Genomic DNA, 16,499 nt, shown 5'->3' with positions numbered 1-16,499 from the left:
TTACTTTGTAGCTTTTCCACAAGGCATCCCTGAACTGGTAGAGTGCAATAAGGTCAGTTGTAACCCACGGAAGGTGGGCCCCCCCGTACCCTTATTTTGCGTAGTGGAGCATGGGTATCGCAGAGTTTTAAGAACTCGGATTGGAAATAGTCGAGCGCAGAATCAGGGTCGGGAATTAAATCGATTCTTCTGTGCCATGGGCAGTTGTGGTAAGGTCATCCAGAAACTGTTGTGGGTTAAAGTTTTTAAATGTTCTAGTGAGGAGAACTTTAGGGCTTGATTGGGGCGGTTTAATTTTCCTTACACAGTATACTATTGCATGGTCACTGAAAATGTCCGGAAGGATGCCAGAGGATTGGATTCTGCTGGGGTTTGAGGAGAGAATCCAGTCTAGCAAGGAATGTTTATGTGATTTCAGGTTTGTGCGTGTGGGTTTGGAAATTAGTTGTGATAGGTTAAGTGACTTGAGTTGTATCTGGATTTTGTGGTTTTTAGGGTCAAGCCAATTGAAGTTGAAATCTCCAAGAACTAGCAGCTCACTCTTCTCATTCAGAGAGGAAATGGAGCCAAGAAATTGGGTTATATCAGTCAGGGATTGTAGAGGGGCTTTAGGGGGGCGGTAGATGCCAGCGAGCAAGATGGGCTTAGAAAAGGGGAGACAGATTTTGCCAACTAGAATTTCAAAAGAGCGTGGGCTTGGGGGGCAATTTAACAGTGTAAATTGTAATGTGTCTGCAATATAAAATAACACCCCTCCTCCTCTCTTTGACCTATCTCTCCTAGAAATGGAGTATCCCTGAATGGCGATATTTGCATCAGGAGTTTTAGGGGTTAGCCATGTTTCTGTAAGAATGATGGCTTTGGGTTTATGCATAAGGCACCATGCCCTTAGGTCGTCCAGTTTGGGCTGCAGGCTCCGAATATGTATATGGGCGACAGATAGCCCTTTTTGGAATTTAAAGGTGGAATTCTCAGGGGCATGGGACAGATTTGAAATGGGAGGACCTGGGTTTGGTTCAATATCACCTGCTAAAGAGAGAAATAGTATGAGCAGAAATTTGGGTAGTTGTTTGCAACTCGTAAATTTGTGGTGTTTGCCATTAGAGTGAGCAGTGGTTGGTGTGCTGGTTTTTAGAGTTCTCCACCACCATTCTGTAGATAGTGAAAGGCTTTTGAGTAGTCCAGGGTGTATGGTGATGTTGGGTGTGGGCCAGGATGGAGGAGTTTGTAGTGTATAGAGGGAGTAACATCTCCATGAGGCCCCGAGAAAGAAAAAAGTTAAGATACATAGCAGGTTCATGATGCCAGAGGTAGGCAGTACTGCATGGAGCTGTTGTGTGTGCAGACTAAACAGCAGGGGTGTGCCTGTTCCTTGTCAAATGTTTTGCTGCATTGCAATGCTAGTCAGTTCTGGGTTTCAGTGGGCTGAGTTGGTGTGGGAGTAATTTTTGTGCAGTCAGTTTTGGGAGAGGCTGCAGTGAAATAAGTTGTAAAGGGGTGTGGGGTTAAAATATGCCGGTTAACAAGCATGGGATCAAAGTGTGGTCATATAAGCTCACAGTTTGTTGCCTTGAGTAAGAGTTTGCAGAAAGGATGCAGTCCCCAGTCACCTCTTGTCAAACTATAGTCTAACTATATTGTCACTTAAAATGATCACTTTCAATGCATCACTCTTAAGATGCCAATGCTTCCTTGCCAATGCTTCCTTGCCAATGCAAGGGGAATATGTGTATTATACATCTAAAGCAGTCACACGATCCTCCCCCCGCCCCAATAAATCAGCTTGTTCCAGTTGGTCAATTAACAGCACAGAGTTAAGAGGGGGGGGGGGGGGAACACCTTTTGATATTCAAACATACCAAACTTATCACTGCTTAAGGCCACTGAGTAAATCTTTTAAACAGGACTTGCACATCAGGAACGTACCAAACTTATCACTGCTTCAGGCCACTGAGTAAATCTTTTAAACAGGACTTGCACATTAGCAACATACCAAACTTATCACTGCTTAAGGCCACCGAGTAAATCTTTTAAACAGGACTTGCACATCAGGAACGTACCAAACTTATCACTGCTTCAGGCCACTGAGTAAATCTTTTAAACAGGACTTGCACATTAGCAACATACCAAACGTATCACTGCTTAAGGCCACTGAGTAAATCTTTTAAACAGGACTTGCACATCAGGAACATACCAAACTTATCACTGCTTAAATGTCTGGTTATACCCACTTACCAGCTTCACGTGGCAACCGACCTTGCACTGAAGAGACCCAAAAGGTCGAAAAAGCTGTCTGTGAGTAGGCTTACTTGCTATAAACTTCTTTAACCCGAGCTGTGCAGTACGGCAGGCACAAGCTTTATTGGGGTCCATGTTAAAATGGACAAGAAATAGTGATACACTATGCTCATTTGCATGTCATTACCCAGAATACCTGGCTGCAGTGGAAGCATGTTAAGTCATAATTGGGAAATACAGGGTTGCAGATCTGCCTGAGACATGCAGATATACCCACAAAGTATTTTTATTTATTGTTGTCTGTAGAATAAACACTTTAACTTCGGTGTGGTCAATGCAACTTTTCAAATAGATGCTTTGTTTTTCTGCAGTTGGGTATGATCCTCTGATTGGCCTCTCCGTAAGCACAGTGTGTGCATTGCATGGGGCCTCATCTTAAAGTAGTTTTTTTCCAGCTAAGATTGTGTTCCTTAATGTGCATAGATACTTAATGTATGAAGCAACCTTTGAAAGTAACACAGGTGGTTGTTCTATGCCAGTGATTTACTTTAGTTACTCCCCTGTGTCCTTTAATCACCGAGCTGTCTGTTACATAGATCTGTTAGTGTGTTCAGCTTTGCACATAATAGAACAACAATGCAGGACACATGATTGCTCTGAGGAGCTCACAATCTAACTTTGTAGCGCTGAGGCACAGAGGGACTTGCCCAAAGCGACTTTGCCTATATTCCTCAGACATCTATCAAGTTTCACCCAGGGTATGAAAACACACAGATGTTGTCACAGATGGGTAGAGCTCAGGGTCCAAACACAGAATTAATGTCAATAATTTCCCTGAGGGCCTCTTCCACGCAACAGATCATTTTACCAAACATATCATTAGGCGTAAAATTAGTCTGAGGACGCCGTCTGCAAATTTCATACTTTGGTAATTGGCATAATTTGTATACTTCAGATGGTTGCCTACCATTCTTGAAGGCCCACATTTATTTATGCTCCTCTGATATGGGACACTTCCTTAACCCACATCTTCCAGAATCACTATAATTGTAATATTCAAGCACTCATTGATATCAAGCGGTATAAAAATAAAGCTCACATATGGACTTTTTTTGGGTTACATAAAAGTAGTATTTCACAAGGGCATTACATTCTCACCTGTATCAAATTTCCATGGTGTTTTTTGTTGTTGTTCCCCCTTTGCCCTTCAAACATCCAAGAGTACTGAAAGTTTGAAAAAAAAGGTAGCTGATTTGAAAAGAGATTAATCCAGTGGTTCCCAAATCTTATTAAACTGGACCCCTCTCTCAACCTTCCTTAAAAACCTTTGTTATGCCTTTGGGACCTCTGTTCTGAATTTGATGCACAGACAGGTGACCAAGACTTGGGAGTTGTGGCCACCACATTAGCCCAGTTAAAAGAAAAAGCATTCCACATAGTGAAATATATTAATTGGGTTATTGATGCACGGAAAATACCATTCTTTGTCTGATGCTCTTTCTGACCCTGTTGCCTTTTGTCGCACAATGTCCCCCTTAGGCTGAGACCCCGGTGTCGGCGCTGCACGCGCGCCTGCCAGGCTGGCCGCGCGTGTAGCTGTTATCCCCGGTCTGTAGGGGAAAGAAGGGGGGGACGTCGCCTGGCAGGTTCGTCCTCATTGGCTGAATTGCCGGGGGTGTGGCCAGCGCTCCGTCGCATGTCCTGAACACCGTTTTCCTGTCTTCAGACAAATCTGCTCGTGCAACGTGACGGCCAAGTCAGGTAGTCGGCCCGGCCCCATTGAGGGGCATTTCTTGTCCCTACAACACACCCCACAGCAGGCAGCAGGCACCGGGTGCAGCAGGCACCGGGGACCTAGCCTGAGACTACTTTCTGGGTTGCCCAGCATCTTTGTCCCTGTTACTCTCAATCCCATTGGTAACTGTCCTGTCCCCCCGGTGGTTCATACCAGAGTTTCTAATGAAATGAGTGATCTTCTTGACGTATCTAGTGTACAGTGCATGCAATAAATACTTGACCTATAATATTAATAGACTCCACGAATAATATTCTTGAAATGTTTTCATGCCTTCTCAATTGAGTGTATGTATGTATGTACGTGTACACATACATATACGCGCGCGCACACACCTTTATTTATTTAGTATTAATTTGTGTATCTACCTCGGGGAGCCCAGTTTTCATTGTTAGTCCTTTTGTTAAATTAATGTTCTGAAGGAGTTTGTAGAGGAAAGAATGAAGTTGTCCGATTGAACAATGTCTAGTTTATCCATTGTGATGGTGGGTCTGCTGTTGGAAACTTTACACATAATACGGAGTACTTGGTAATGGAGAATTTGACGGCAGATAAGATCCACTTGATCCCCCCCAGGTCTTGACATTTTCCCATCCGCTGTAAAACTTTAGACCCTATTTGACCCTATTTGATATCGGCTGTCTTTTGTATTTAGGATGTGTCTATCCCAAGCATGTCTGAATTCCCTTACTGTATTAGCCCCTACCATCTCTGTTGGGAGGCTTTCCCATGAATCCACTACCCTTTCTCTGAAATATGCTTTTCATTTCAAACATTTAAAAAGAATTGCTTTAGGTTAGGGTGAACATTTTGCAAGCTCCAGGGGAAAGCACTGTGCCCCATATCTTCTATTTTCTATAATAAAGGGTCACCAGGAAGCTGAAAAAACATGCAATATGTGCAAATACAAACATAACAAACATTTAAAAACACACATTCTAATGTGACCACTACCAACTAAGATAGTTTTTCTAAAGGTCACCAGCTTGACCTACAATAAAACTAGCAATGTGTATTACAAAGTTCAACAAACACCCACAATATCACATTATTCTATTATAATAACCAAGTATAGAACAATGTATATAAATCCAAATAGACTTGTATAGACTCATATTTAATAATATTTATAACCATATGTAAATAAATGAAACTACATAACATGAAACCCGAATAATAATCTAAATACAGAATCAATATCAAAATGAGAATCAATACATTTAAAATAAATATTAAACCTTATTGAAATATGGAGTAACTTCAAAAGCTGCAAATAGTGAACATATTATACATTGTCTATCAGGTTCTTTATATATGCAATCCGTTATCTATACACCATGGACACTTCGAATTGAAACTAGTAATGCTGCTGCATGAAGCATTTACTACATTGCAAAGCATGCACAGAACCTCCAACATTTGGCACATGAAAAGAAGTACAGTACGCTTTATTTGCTACTTCAGTTCATGATAGAGGGACTTCCAAGTAAGTGATACAGTACTTTCTAAAGGTACAATGTAAAACGTTTGCAATTATATGTACAGATCATATAACCAAAAAAATAGCATGTTTTTTATTTATTTGTATTTACTTAAACACAACAGAAGTGATGTTCAAATACCCTTAACCATCCATCCATCCATCCAGTGCCAGCTGCTTTAATTATCCAAATATTCCCAGCTTCAACCACAGGAAGAAATACAGCTGGTTTTAATAGGAACAGGAAATAAAAACAGGTTCAGTATCTACTAAATAGTTACATTTGGATTTTGTATTCATACATTACTCACGTGTCTGTGTCTGATCTGGGGCAACAAAAACCATTAGGTCCCAACCAAAGAATGACCTGTCTTGAAATTGATTACCTTTAATACTGATTAAAACCCTAATTTCCCATCCCCTTTTCTGTTTCAGATTTTATTTTAAAAGGCCCAAAGCCTGCAGTTTTTAGAAATAAAATACGTAATAAACACAAAATATGGGAAAGATGCTAAAGATTAAACCGGACACTTTTTTCCTGTAGTATATTGATGTATATACATATTTTAAAAATATCAAACTTAAACACAGAGCAAACTGCATCTCTAAAACTGAACTGTTGGTGTATATGGGGTTCTAAATTGTTATGTATCTTTGAGTGTGTACTACCCTGTGGTAGTGCATGAAATCTCAAATAATTGTATTCACGTGTATGTATATTTGCATTGGGTGATTGATAGAGAGAGGAAGAGTCTTTACGATGTGTCTGCAATGGAACTTTACTTTTTTTAATGTTTTGTCTCAGCGGAATGATCAGAGTGGGGAGTTTCAGTGATACCAAAGCAAAGCGTGGGTAAAAATGTCAAATTGCCAATTGGCTTTCAAGTCTAACCACAATTCAATATTGTATGTATTGATTGTGAACAGTATGAAGAAAGAAAAAAATCACAAAAGGTCCAGACAATCTAAAATGCCACCTCGCCGACTACAACTCAATGATATGAAAATATACAAAATAACTTCAATGTTTTAGTTAAAACACAAAAGTAATATTTCCATAGTTCTAAACATTGCTGCACAATTAAAGGCTGATGTCTGAATGAAAAATAAAACTAATTAAAATGAGCCAGCCCAAATCATATTCACAAAGATGGGCAGATTAAGCATTTTTATTTATTTTATTTGTCGGAATTATTCACCACTTCTGTGTTTAATTTCAAATATATGCAATACATATTCTGCTGTCACAGAGGAGGATGTGTTTTTGCTTATCTCTTCTTCCTCTACCACCTGTCCCCTTGACCCTATTCCCTCCCATCTCTAAAAACCTCTTGCTCGTACTATCATCCCTACACTCACACATTTTTAACTCTTTCTTCTACTCTGGTACCTTTCCCTCCTCCTTCAAACATGCAACAGTTATACCATTACTCAAAAACAGCAAGCTTGACCCTGTCTTTCTAACTATTAGCCTGTCTCCCTCGTGCCGTTTGCCTCCAAACTCCTTGAACGTCTTGTATTCGTTCGCTTGCCCCATTTTCTCAACACCTATTCTCTCCTAGACCCTCTACAATCTTGCTTCCGCACAGCTCACTCCACTGGAACAGCCCTCACAAAAATAACGAATGACCTGCCAAAGACAGAGGTCATTACACTCTGCTCATATTACTCGACCTCTCTGCAGCATTGGACAACGTGGACCACCCGCTTCTCCTTCGCATTCTCCATACTCTTGGTATTCGTAACAAAGCTCTATCCTGGATCTCCTCTTACCTCTCCCATCGTACTTTCAGTGTCTCTTTTGCTAACACCTCCTCCTCTATCGATCTCTCTGTGGGAGTACCTCAGGGCTCTGTCCTGGGACCTCCTTTTTTCTCTTTACTCACTTTCTCTAGGTGACCTAATCAAATCTCTTGGGTTAAAATATCACCACTATGCTGATGACGCACAAATCTACTTTTCAATCCCTGACCTTACACCTGCTGTACAAACCAAACATTCTGAATATGTCTTTCCTATATTATCCTGGATGGCCCTCCGCCGACTTAAACTTAACATGTCAAAAACAGAGCTCCTCATATTTCCTCCAAAACCTGGCCCTACTACCTCCTTCCACATTCCTGTTGGAAGTACTATCATTCAACCAGTAGCACAAGCACGCTGCCTATGGGTCACACTCTACTCCTCTCTCACATCCTCCTCTCACATTCAAAAGGTAGCTAAATCTTGTCGTTTTTTCCTCTGCAATATTACAAAGACACACCCTTTCCTCTTTTGCTTGACTACTAAAAATCTGACACAGACCCTCATTCTCTCCCGTCTTGATTACTGTAACCTCCTGCTGTCCGACCTTCCTGCCTCTCACCTATCTCCCCTACAATCTATCCTAAACGCTGCTGCCAGAATCACTCTACTCATTGCTAAATCTATCTCTACGTCTCCCTTGCTGAAATCCCTCTCCCGGCTTCCTATAAAATTATGTATCGCACACTCCATTATCCTCCTCACTTTTAAAGCTTTACACTCTTCTGCTCCTCCTTGCATCTCAGCCCTAATTTCTCACTGTACACCATCCAGACTTGCGTTGGGCTCTCTACTCCTTTTTGTATCTTAAGCCCTCTCCCGCCTTAAACCTTTCTCACTGACTGCCCTCACACCTCTGGAATGCCTTTTCCCCACAATATCCGACTAGCACCCTCTCTATCCACCTTTAAATCACACCTGCTTAAGGAAGCTTACGAGTCCATGGCTGATACTTTACACCTCATACATAAACCTTGGCCCCTTGCAGACACACTTGCCAGAACGCCCTCCAACTGTCTCTACGTTCTTCCTACTTACCAATTAGATTGTAAGCTCTTGGTAGCAGGGATGCTTTTTCCTAAATGTTACTTTTATGTCTGAAGCACTTCTTCCCTTTATGTGTTATTTGTATTATTTGTTATTTATTATTGTCACGTGTATTACTGCTGTGAAGCACTATGTATATTAATGGCGCTACATACATACTTTCATTCATACATGTGGTCCTCGCTTACTGACGTCTCGGTTTCCAACGGATGCCGTATCCGCCGCCGCACAAAGCACTCCGCTAGACGCATTATTCGACCCCGAACCTGCTTATCCGACGGTCGTCACCACCGATTAACATGGGACCCGCAATCCGACGGTCCGTTAAACAACGGCGGTTAGCGGGACGTATTCCATCAGAAAAGCGAGGACAGTCTGTACATACATACATACTGAGCCAGTCACCAAACAATTTATCTTGAATAGATCAAATAATTTGCATCATCCTAGTACAGTAATTGAGATAAATGTGTGTTTTTTGATGCATACTGCAAGTACTGTAGCTGATCTTTTAAAAAATGTTAACACTGAAGTGACCTAACGTGGTTTTTGCTTTGCATTTTGGGAATTTATTAACGGTACCATTTTAAACTCCCAATTATGCATCTATATGTTTCCTGTGTTTCTTCCTTTTAGATCCGGCTGGGAGTTTGAAGGCGCCACCATCATTTACTGCCCTACCAGAAAGTCTTCTGAGCTGGTCACAGCAGAGCTGGTGAAGTTGGGCATTGTCTGTGGCACATACCATGCCGGCATGGCTATCAAAGCAAGACGGGAAGTACATCACCGCTTCATGAGGGATGAAATCCAGGTAGGGGCATGGATCCTGTGTGGTCTTAACACCTTCAGTGCTGAGGTGGGCAACAACGCATTGCTCTGCTCTAGCATTAAAGGTGTTAAAAAATAGTTTTTTAAATACTTTTTTTTAGTTGTCAACAAATGTGTAAGGGAGATGGAAGCAAATAAGGAAAGACTAGATGGGTTACACAATAAGTATATTTTATGATCGATAACAGTAAAAAAATAAATTGGTTGAAGCATGGGGTCTCCAGAGTTAAAGCGAGTGGGGGGCCGCATTGTTACTAAGATACATAGTGCCAGTACCGTCCTCTCTCTGAGAAACAAAATGGCGATGTAAATCTCCCGCTTTACTCGGGTCAATATGAAGCTGCAGTGTCATCCGTTACAGCTTCCTTTTGACCTACATGACACAACCAGGAAGTAACGGGTTAGTGTTTCAAGGATGTATCTTGGGAACCAGGGAGTTCCCAGAGCTGAAATTAACATGGTTCAGCTTTTGGGACCTCCTTCTTTCCACCTAATGGGCGAGACGCAGCTGGGGTGAGGGACTGCTGCTTTAAGTGAAATCTTTGCAGGTGAGCCAGAGAAGTCGTATGCAAAGAAATCAAGGAAAAGTATTTGTAATGAAGCATGTGGAGTGGATGGGTGGCACTTGACTGACTGGGTGGGTGACTTGACACTTTACTGTCTGACTCTGACTGGGTGGGTGCTGCTTCCCTGTGCAGGATGGCGGCCCCTGGACCCCCCTACCCCCCCCCCCCCACCCCCCCCCCAGGCTTGAATAAATTCAGAATTGTTGACATCAGGCACACTACAGCAACTGTTCAGATTGCTACTAACAATAAAAGCTAACTAGCCAATTAGGTACTGTTTGTTTAATGCCGCCAGCCTAGCACACTGAAAATAAAATAGTAGATGGTAATGAATTATTACTCACTGTGCCAGATTGTGGGTAGGCTAAACAGATTACTATTATTGATAACCTGGAGTCAAAGGAGCAGTGCTGAAGCGCAGTATCGGAATGATCCAAATTAGTATAGGATCAGGGTGACAGGAGTAGTTTTATGCTCATGATTAGATCTGTATATGTTTGCAGCGCTGAAGCACTTCTCCAGAACCCGTAGCCTGTTTGCACAAATAGTTAATATTATTGCCCGGTCAGCTGCTCTGCGATCGATCACGGAGGCAGCCAGAAGCGACAGGAGGTAATTAATCTTCCTGGATGTGCAGACTAGCCGAGAAAACACTGTTGGGTGTAATCGCTGCTGTAGTGCTAGCAAAGGGGCAAAGTGTCCCCTGATGTCTGCTATATACTCGTTTAAGAGCAACCGGCTGAATAGTTTTGGGGCTGTGTGCAGAGAAATGCATTGGCTATGCGGAATGACTAACGGGCTGGAGAGAACTCCGGTTCCTGATACCAGTATACAATATTAAAAGTATTCATCTGGCACGAAGCTAAATGTAGTAGTGTAAAGTGTGCAAAGAAGAGCTTAGTCCGCAGACATTAAATAATATCCGGTGAACCCCCGAGCGTCTGATTAGAAAACCCCTGGTGGACTAAAGTGAATGACTGTGTGATGTCATCACCGGACTATGCACCTCTCCTTCTCTTCCCCCAGACCTGGCACCCGCTTACCCTTCTCTTCACCCCTGGGCATGCTGTCACCCTCTCCCTTCTCCGCTTTTCCCCGGGTTCAAGCTGCAGTTCTTGTCCAGCAGGAGCCAGTGTCTGCATATCCGATCGGGCTATCCAGTCACAGCTTGTGGGGTCTATGCTCCCGCTTCCAGGCCAGCGCACACACACACACACCACCCCACCTCCCCCAGGTCATGCTGCAGGCATTGTAACTTGACACAAAAAAACAGAGTATAAGTGCGTTACTACAATTTAAACACTCTTACACACCACCCCAGTGAAAGTGATGTGATCAAGGTGATAATGTAATTAAAATACTTAGTGAAAATCACGAGAGCGTCTGCAGCTGTAGAGCGGGGATGGCTCAGACACCCCCGAGCTAGTACAGAAAAAACACAAAAAAACAGCGCACAACGCTCATAGTGTATTAAAAATATATAATGTGAGGCACAATAAAAGGTAAGTAAACTGCGTACATCGAGGATGAATTAATGAAGCATTTCAAGGGACAAATTACCCAAGCACCAACCAGCCAAAGAACCTCTACTTAGATGTCATCTGGTATATCATGGGGTCTCCGCATGAGGGGTTCCACATCTGCCATAGGGCGTTCTAGCCCGACTGTTTATTGTGCCTCACATTTGTAATACACTATGAGCGTTGTGCCGTGTTTTTTTGTGTTTTTTATTGTAACTTGACGCAGTGTGATGTCAGATGCCATGAAGCGTCCTGTTGCCATGGCAACGTGCCGTCATTTGACGCCACGCAGCCATTTTGATGGGAGCTGGAGGGGTAGACAAAACTTGAATGAAGAATGCTGGGAGAACGCTGTATCATGCTGCCGATAGACACGCCAGCGGGCCAAATGCAGTTGCCGGTGGCGAGCGGGCGACTGCAATTGTCAAGCTGTGTGTGTGTGTGTGTGTGTGTGTGTGTGTGTGTGTATGTATACAGTATATTAAACCGATTTGAGAGGAGAAAAACAATACTATCATTTATAAAGCAAACACAGTGTTCAGTTCTAGCTTTGCCTTCTTATGCATTTAGAATGTTAATTGTGCTCCTTTAATTTCCCCATGGCTATCATATGTTACATAGTAGATGAGGTTGAAAAAATACATATGTCCAAGTTCAACCCATGCTAAATCTAGACGACAGATACTTTATCCTATATCCCTACTTACAGTATATTGATTTCAAGGAAGACAAACACAAAATCCCAGTGACATCATCCAATGATGTATCATAAAGGGGAAAATAAATTCCTGAATCAACATCCTTCCCATATTTACTTATTCAGTATATTCCTGTATACCTTTCCTTTCTAAAAAGATGTCCAACCTTTTTTTTTAAAGATATGTATTGTATTTGCCGTCAAAGTCTCCATATGATTTGTGTACTGTAATTTATAAGAATCACAGCGACGTGCCTTTTACACTGAGAGCGCATGCATTCAAACACAGTATTCTAGCAATTTGTGAATGTTAAAAACATTATCGTTTCCTGGACTTCGATAAGTGAAAGTCCTCTTTTAAAATGTAAGATTTAGCCCACAGTAATTCTGCTAGCATCTTCATTTAGTAGGTGGCTTGAACTGATAAATTACATTTGATGTAAATTGCAATAAAATAGTATTTCTGAAGGCACTGGGAGGACCAGTTGATCTATTTATGCTGTCTAGGCTATTTTATGAACCATGTTTTTATAAGGCACCCATTCCAATGAAATAAGAGGTAATGGGAGCGTACTGTAGTATTGAAGATCACTCTGATTTAACTAGTACCCCAATCTAAACTTTAATAAAAAATAGTAACCATCCCTTTTTCCCCCTGCTAGTGTGTTGTGGCCACGGTTGCATTTGGTATGGGCATCAACAAAGCAGACATCCGCAAAGTTATTCACTATGGGGCCCCTAAGGAAATGGAGTCGTACTATCAGGAGATTGGTAGAGCTGGACGGGACGCTCTTCCCAGCTCTTGCCATGCTCTCTGGACTCACGCGGACATGAATTTTAGCAGGTAAATAATATTTCTGTTTGTACAAAAGTAACTCATTTTTGGTTCAAGAGGTGCATTTAGTACTATAGCGTACATTTTCCTGTAATCCCTTGTGCAACCCTTTAACATGAATTATGTCCCTTGGCGGGGTTATTTTTTCATATGATTCTTTAGTTTCTAAATATGGATTCTGCAAATATTTACATTTGCATAAACTGATTTCGGTGCCACCAATAGGTGTCTAGTGTGGTTACGCAGTCTAATTGTTAATCGCAAGCCTTGTGTAAACCCAATTTTTATTGATCAATAGTAAACTATAGTAGTGCAAAAATCGCCATTTTGGACTAGATAGCAACATTCTGAAAATGTATACTGTGATTATGAGAACACACATCAAAAGATGCTCTGTTTAGGAGTAACATATGCAGTTACCAAATAAAACTACTTTTCTGGATAGTTTAAAGGGTCAGATTATAAAGGGAAGCTTATTAGCACTTTTGTAAATTATGTGATTTATTGGTATAATAGAAAGAGCACAATCTACGGTCAGAAGACCTGTATTTCTAAGGTTTGCAGAGTATGAGGACAATTGTAATAATTCACATATAAATGCATACACCGAATCATGTTTCTCCACTGTCTCAATGTGTAGTTTGCAAGGAGTGGGTCAATTCGCCATGGCCATTTCACCGCTGGCTTTATGCTTTTTACGATTTAGAGGTTGGGGTTAGATGTGAAGGTCAAGAATATTGGGTTTTGGGTTAATGTTAATATTTGGGATTAGGGTTAGGGGTTAAGGTCCTAGGTTGCAGTTATCTATTCTACATTACCCAAAATGTCCCAAAATCCCCCAGACTCCCTGTGCCATCTGCCATGGCCATCTATAGGTGTGTGTGTACTGTATATACATATATACAGACACACACATTTGTACAAGGATAGCTGACTGCACTTTGTTTTCCTGATCAATGGTAATTATAGGAAACCTTCAAGAATATTATGTTTATACTATAAGAATCCTGCAAAGCAGCCACAGATGCACAAAACATGCTTCCAAATCACCTGCAATGTTGTATTGGGTTAAAAAGATGTTTATTAAAATGTCTGATCTCCTTTTTTCCCATTTGTCAGGCATATGCTGAGTGAGATAAAAACCAAAAGTTTTCGGGAGTACAAACTAAAGATGATGGCAAAGATGGAAAAATACCTAAATTCGAGCACCTGCCGGCGCAAGTAGGAGTTTTTTTCAGTTTTTTGCATCTCTCTTTGGCCAGATCCAAAGAGCTCCTTTAAGCAGCTTTACGTGACCTAACATAACAACGCATCAGGCCTTAATGTGTATCTCCAATAATTTAATGTTAAGTAGTGTTTTGTGTCCGGGAACAGCATTGCATTAACTATATAATGGCTGTTAGGGATGATAAGCAAAAGAGGAATCGTCCCAGTCCCCCCCCCCCCCCCAACAACGCATAGCCACAAAGTTCCATGAAGGTTAATGCAGGGACTTAACGTTAATTAGATCAAGTCATACCTGAAGAGGCGTTGCTTACATCCAGACCCTGACATATGAGTTTAGAGAGGGGGGAGAGAGATTATGGATTTAGGTAACACGGTTCTAATCCTGGGTTCAGTGTTTTTCAATCTTTTTTTGGTTAATGCAGCCCAGAATTAGATTGTGAAATTCTGGGGCACGCCTCTTCTAGAAATTCTCTACCCGTACACTTCCTCTCTTCCCCGCCCTTAGGCTCAATCCCCGCTGGCGCTGAGCGCGCCCATGCTTGGAGAGGCATTGAGCGCGCTGGAAAGATAGGTTTTTTTGTTTACATAAGCGCAGAACGCGTGTGCCCGCGTGTGCCCGCGTGAGCGGGGATTTGCATATATCTATATATGTAAGTAACTGCGGCAGGCGCCGCCCGCTCAGTGCTAGCGGGGACGCAGCCTTACACTCTACCCCTCTCCTTCCATTACACTCTTTTCCCCTTTATCTTCTCTCCTCACATTTCCCCTCTCTTGCACCTTACACTTTCTCCCTCTTGCTCCTTACATTACTCCTCATACTCCACACACACACCTCCCTTACCTCTTTCAGCCTGAGTCTCTCTCTCCCTCTCTCTCCCGCCCCCCCTCTCTCATCGCCCGCCCCCTCTCTCTCGCCAGCCCCCCTCTCTCTCGCCCGCCCCCCTCTCTCTCGCCCGCCCCCCTCTCTCGCCCCCTCTCTCTCGCCCCCCTCTCTCTCGCCCCCCCTCTCTCTCGCCCCCCCTCCTCTCTCTCGCCCCCCCTCCTCTCTCTCGCCCCCCTCCTCTCTCTCGCCCCCCTCCTCTCTCTCGCCCCCCCCTCCTCTCTCTCGCCCCCCCCTCCTCTCTCTCGCCCCCCCTCCTCTCTCTCCGCCCCCCCCTCTCTCGCCCCCCCCCCCTCCCTCTCGCCCCTCCCTCTCTCGCCCCCTCTCTCTCTCGCCCCCCCTCTCTCTCGCCCCCCCTCCTCTCTCTCGCCCCCCCTCCTCTCTCTCGCCCCCCTCCTCTCTCTATCGCCCCCCCCCTCTCTCGCCCCCCCTCTCTCGCCCCCTCTCTCTCTTTCTCCCCCCTCTCTCTCGCCCCCCCTCTCTCTCGCCCCCTCCTCTCTCGCCCCCCCTCTCTCTCTCTCTCTCGCCCCCCCTCTCTCTCTCTCTCTCTCTCGCCCCCCCTCTCTCTCTCTCTCGCCCCCTCCTCTCTCTCTCGCCCCCGTCTCTCTCCTCTCGCCCCCGTCTCTCTCTCGCCCCCCTCTCTCTCTCTCGCCCCCCCTCTCTCTCTCTCGCCCCCCCCCCCTCTCTCGCCCCCCCCTCTCTCTCTCTCTCGCCCCCCCTCTCTCTCTCTCTCGCCCCCTCCTCTCTCTCTCGCCCCCGTCTCTCTCTCTCGCCCCCGTCTCTCTCTCTCGCCCCCGTCTCTCTCTCTCGCCCCCGTCTCTCTCTCTCGCCCCCGTCTCTCACTCTCGCCCCCGTCTCTCTCTCTCGCCCCGTCTCTCTCTCTCGCCCCCGTCTCTCTCTCTCGCCCCCGTCTCTCTCTCTCGCCCCCGTCTCTCTCTCTCTCTCTCTCTCCCTTCTCTCTCTCTCTCCCCCTTCTCTCTCTCTCTCGCTCTCTCGCCCCCTTCTCTCTCTCTCTCGCCCCCTTCTCTCTCTCTCTCGCCCCCTTCTCTCTCTCTCTCGCCCCCTTCTCTCTCTCTCTCCCCCTTCTCTCTCTCTCTCTCCCCCTTCTCTCTCTCTCTCTCTCTCTCTCCCCCTTCTCTCTCTCTCTCTCTCTCCCCCTTCTCTCCTTCTCTCTCTCTCTCTCTCGCCCCCTTCTCTCTCTCTCGCCCCCTTCTCTCTCTCTCTCTCTCTCTCGCCCCCTTCTCTCTCTCTCTCTCGCCCCCTTCTCTCTCTCTCTCGCCCCTTCTCTCTCTCTCTCGCCCCCTTCTCTCTCTCTCTCGCCCCCTTCTCTCTCTCTCTCGCCCCCCTCTCTCTCTCTCGCCCCCCTCTCTCTCTCTCGCCCCCCCTTTCTCTCTCGCCCCCCTCTCTCTCTCTCGCCCCCTCTCTCTCGCCCCTCTCTCTCTCTCGCCCCTCTCTCTCTCTCGCCCCCCTCTCTCTCGCCCCCCCATCTCTCTCTCTCGCCTGCCCCCCTCTCTCTTGCCTGCCCCCCCCACTCTCTCGCCTGCCCCCCCCCACTCTCTCGCCTGCCCCCCCCCACTCTCTCG

The 16,499-nt window shown here is 44.5% G+C and overlaps 1 protein-coding gene across 6 annotated transcripts in view; it reads left to right on the top strand.

The window, feature by feature from the left end:
• The window catches only part of WRN (WRN RecQ like helicase), a 156,965-nt gene that overhangs the window by 59,647 nt on the left and 80,819 nt on the right, over positions 1-16,499 (top strand). For all 6 annotated transcript variants that reach the window (XM_075604019.1, XM_075604011.1, XM_075604001.1 and 3 more), the window contains 3 exons: positions 9,000-9,174; positions 12,637-12,818; positions 13,929-14,030. In XM_075604019.1, the coding sequence (XP_075460134.1) occupies positions 9,000-9,174; positions 12,637-12,818; positions 13,929-14,030 (459 nt within the window). The remainder of the gene's footprint in view (positions 1-8,999; positions 9,175-12,636; positions 12,819-13,928; positions 14,031-16,499) is intronic.

The sequence above is a fragment of the Ascaphus truei genome, chromosome 1, assembly GCF_040206685.1.
Source record: "Ascaphus truei isolate aAscTru1 chromosome 1, aAscTru1.hap1, whole genome shotgun sequence".
NCBI lineage: Eukaryota > Metazoa > Chordata > Amphibia > Anura > Ascaphidae > Ascaphus > Ascaphus truei.
Note: the sequence above shows the minus strand (reverse complement) of the source record. Positions and strands in the feature narration are given on the sequence as shown.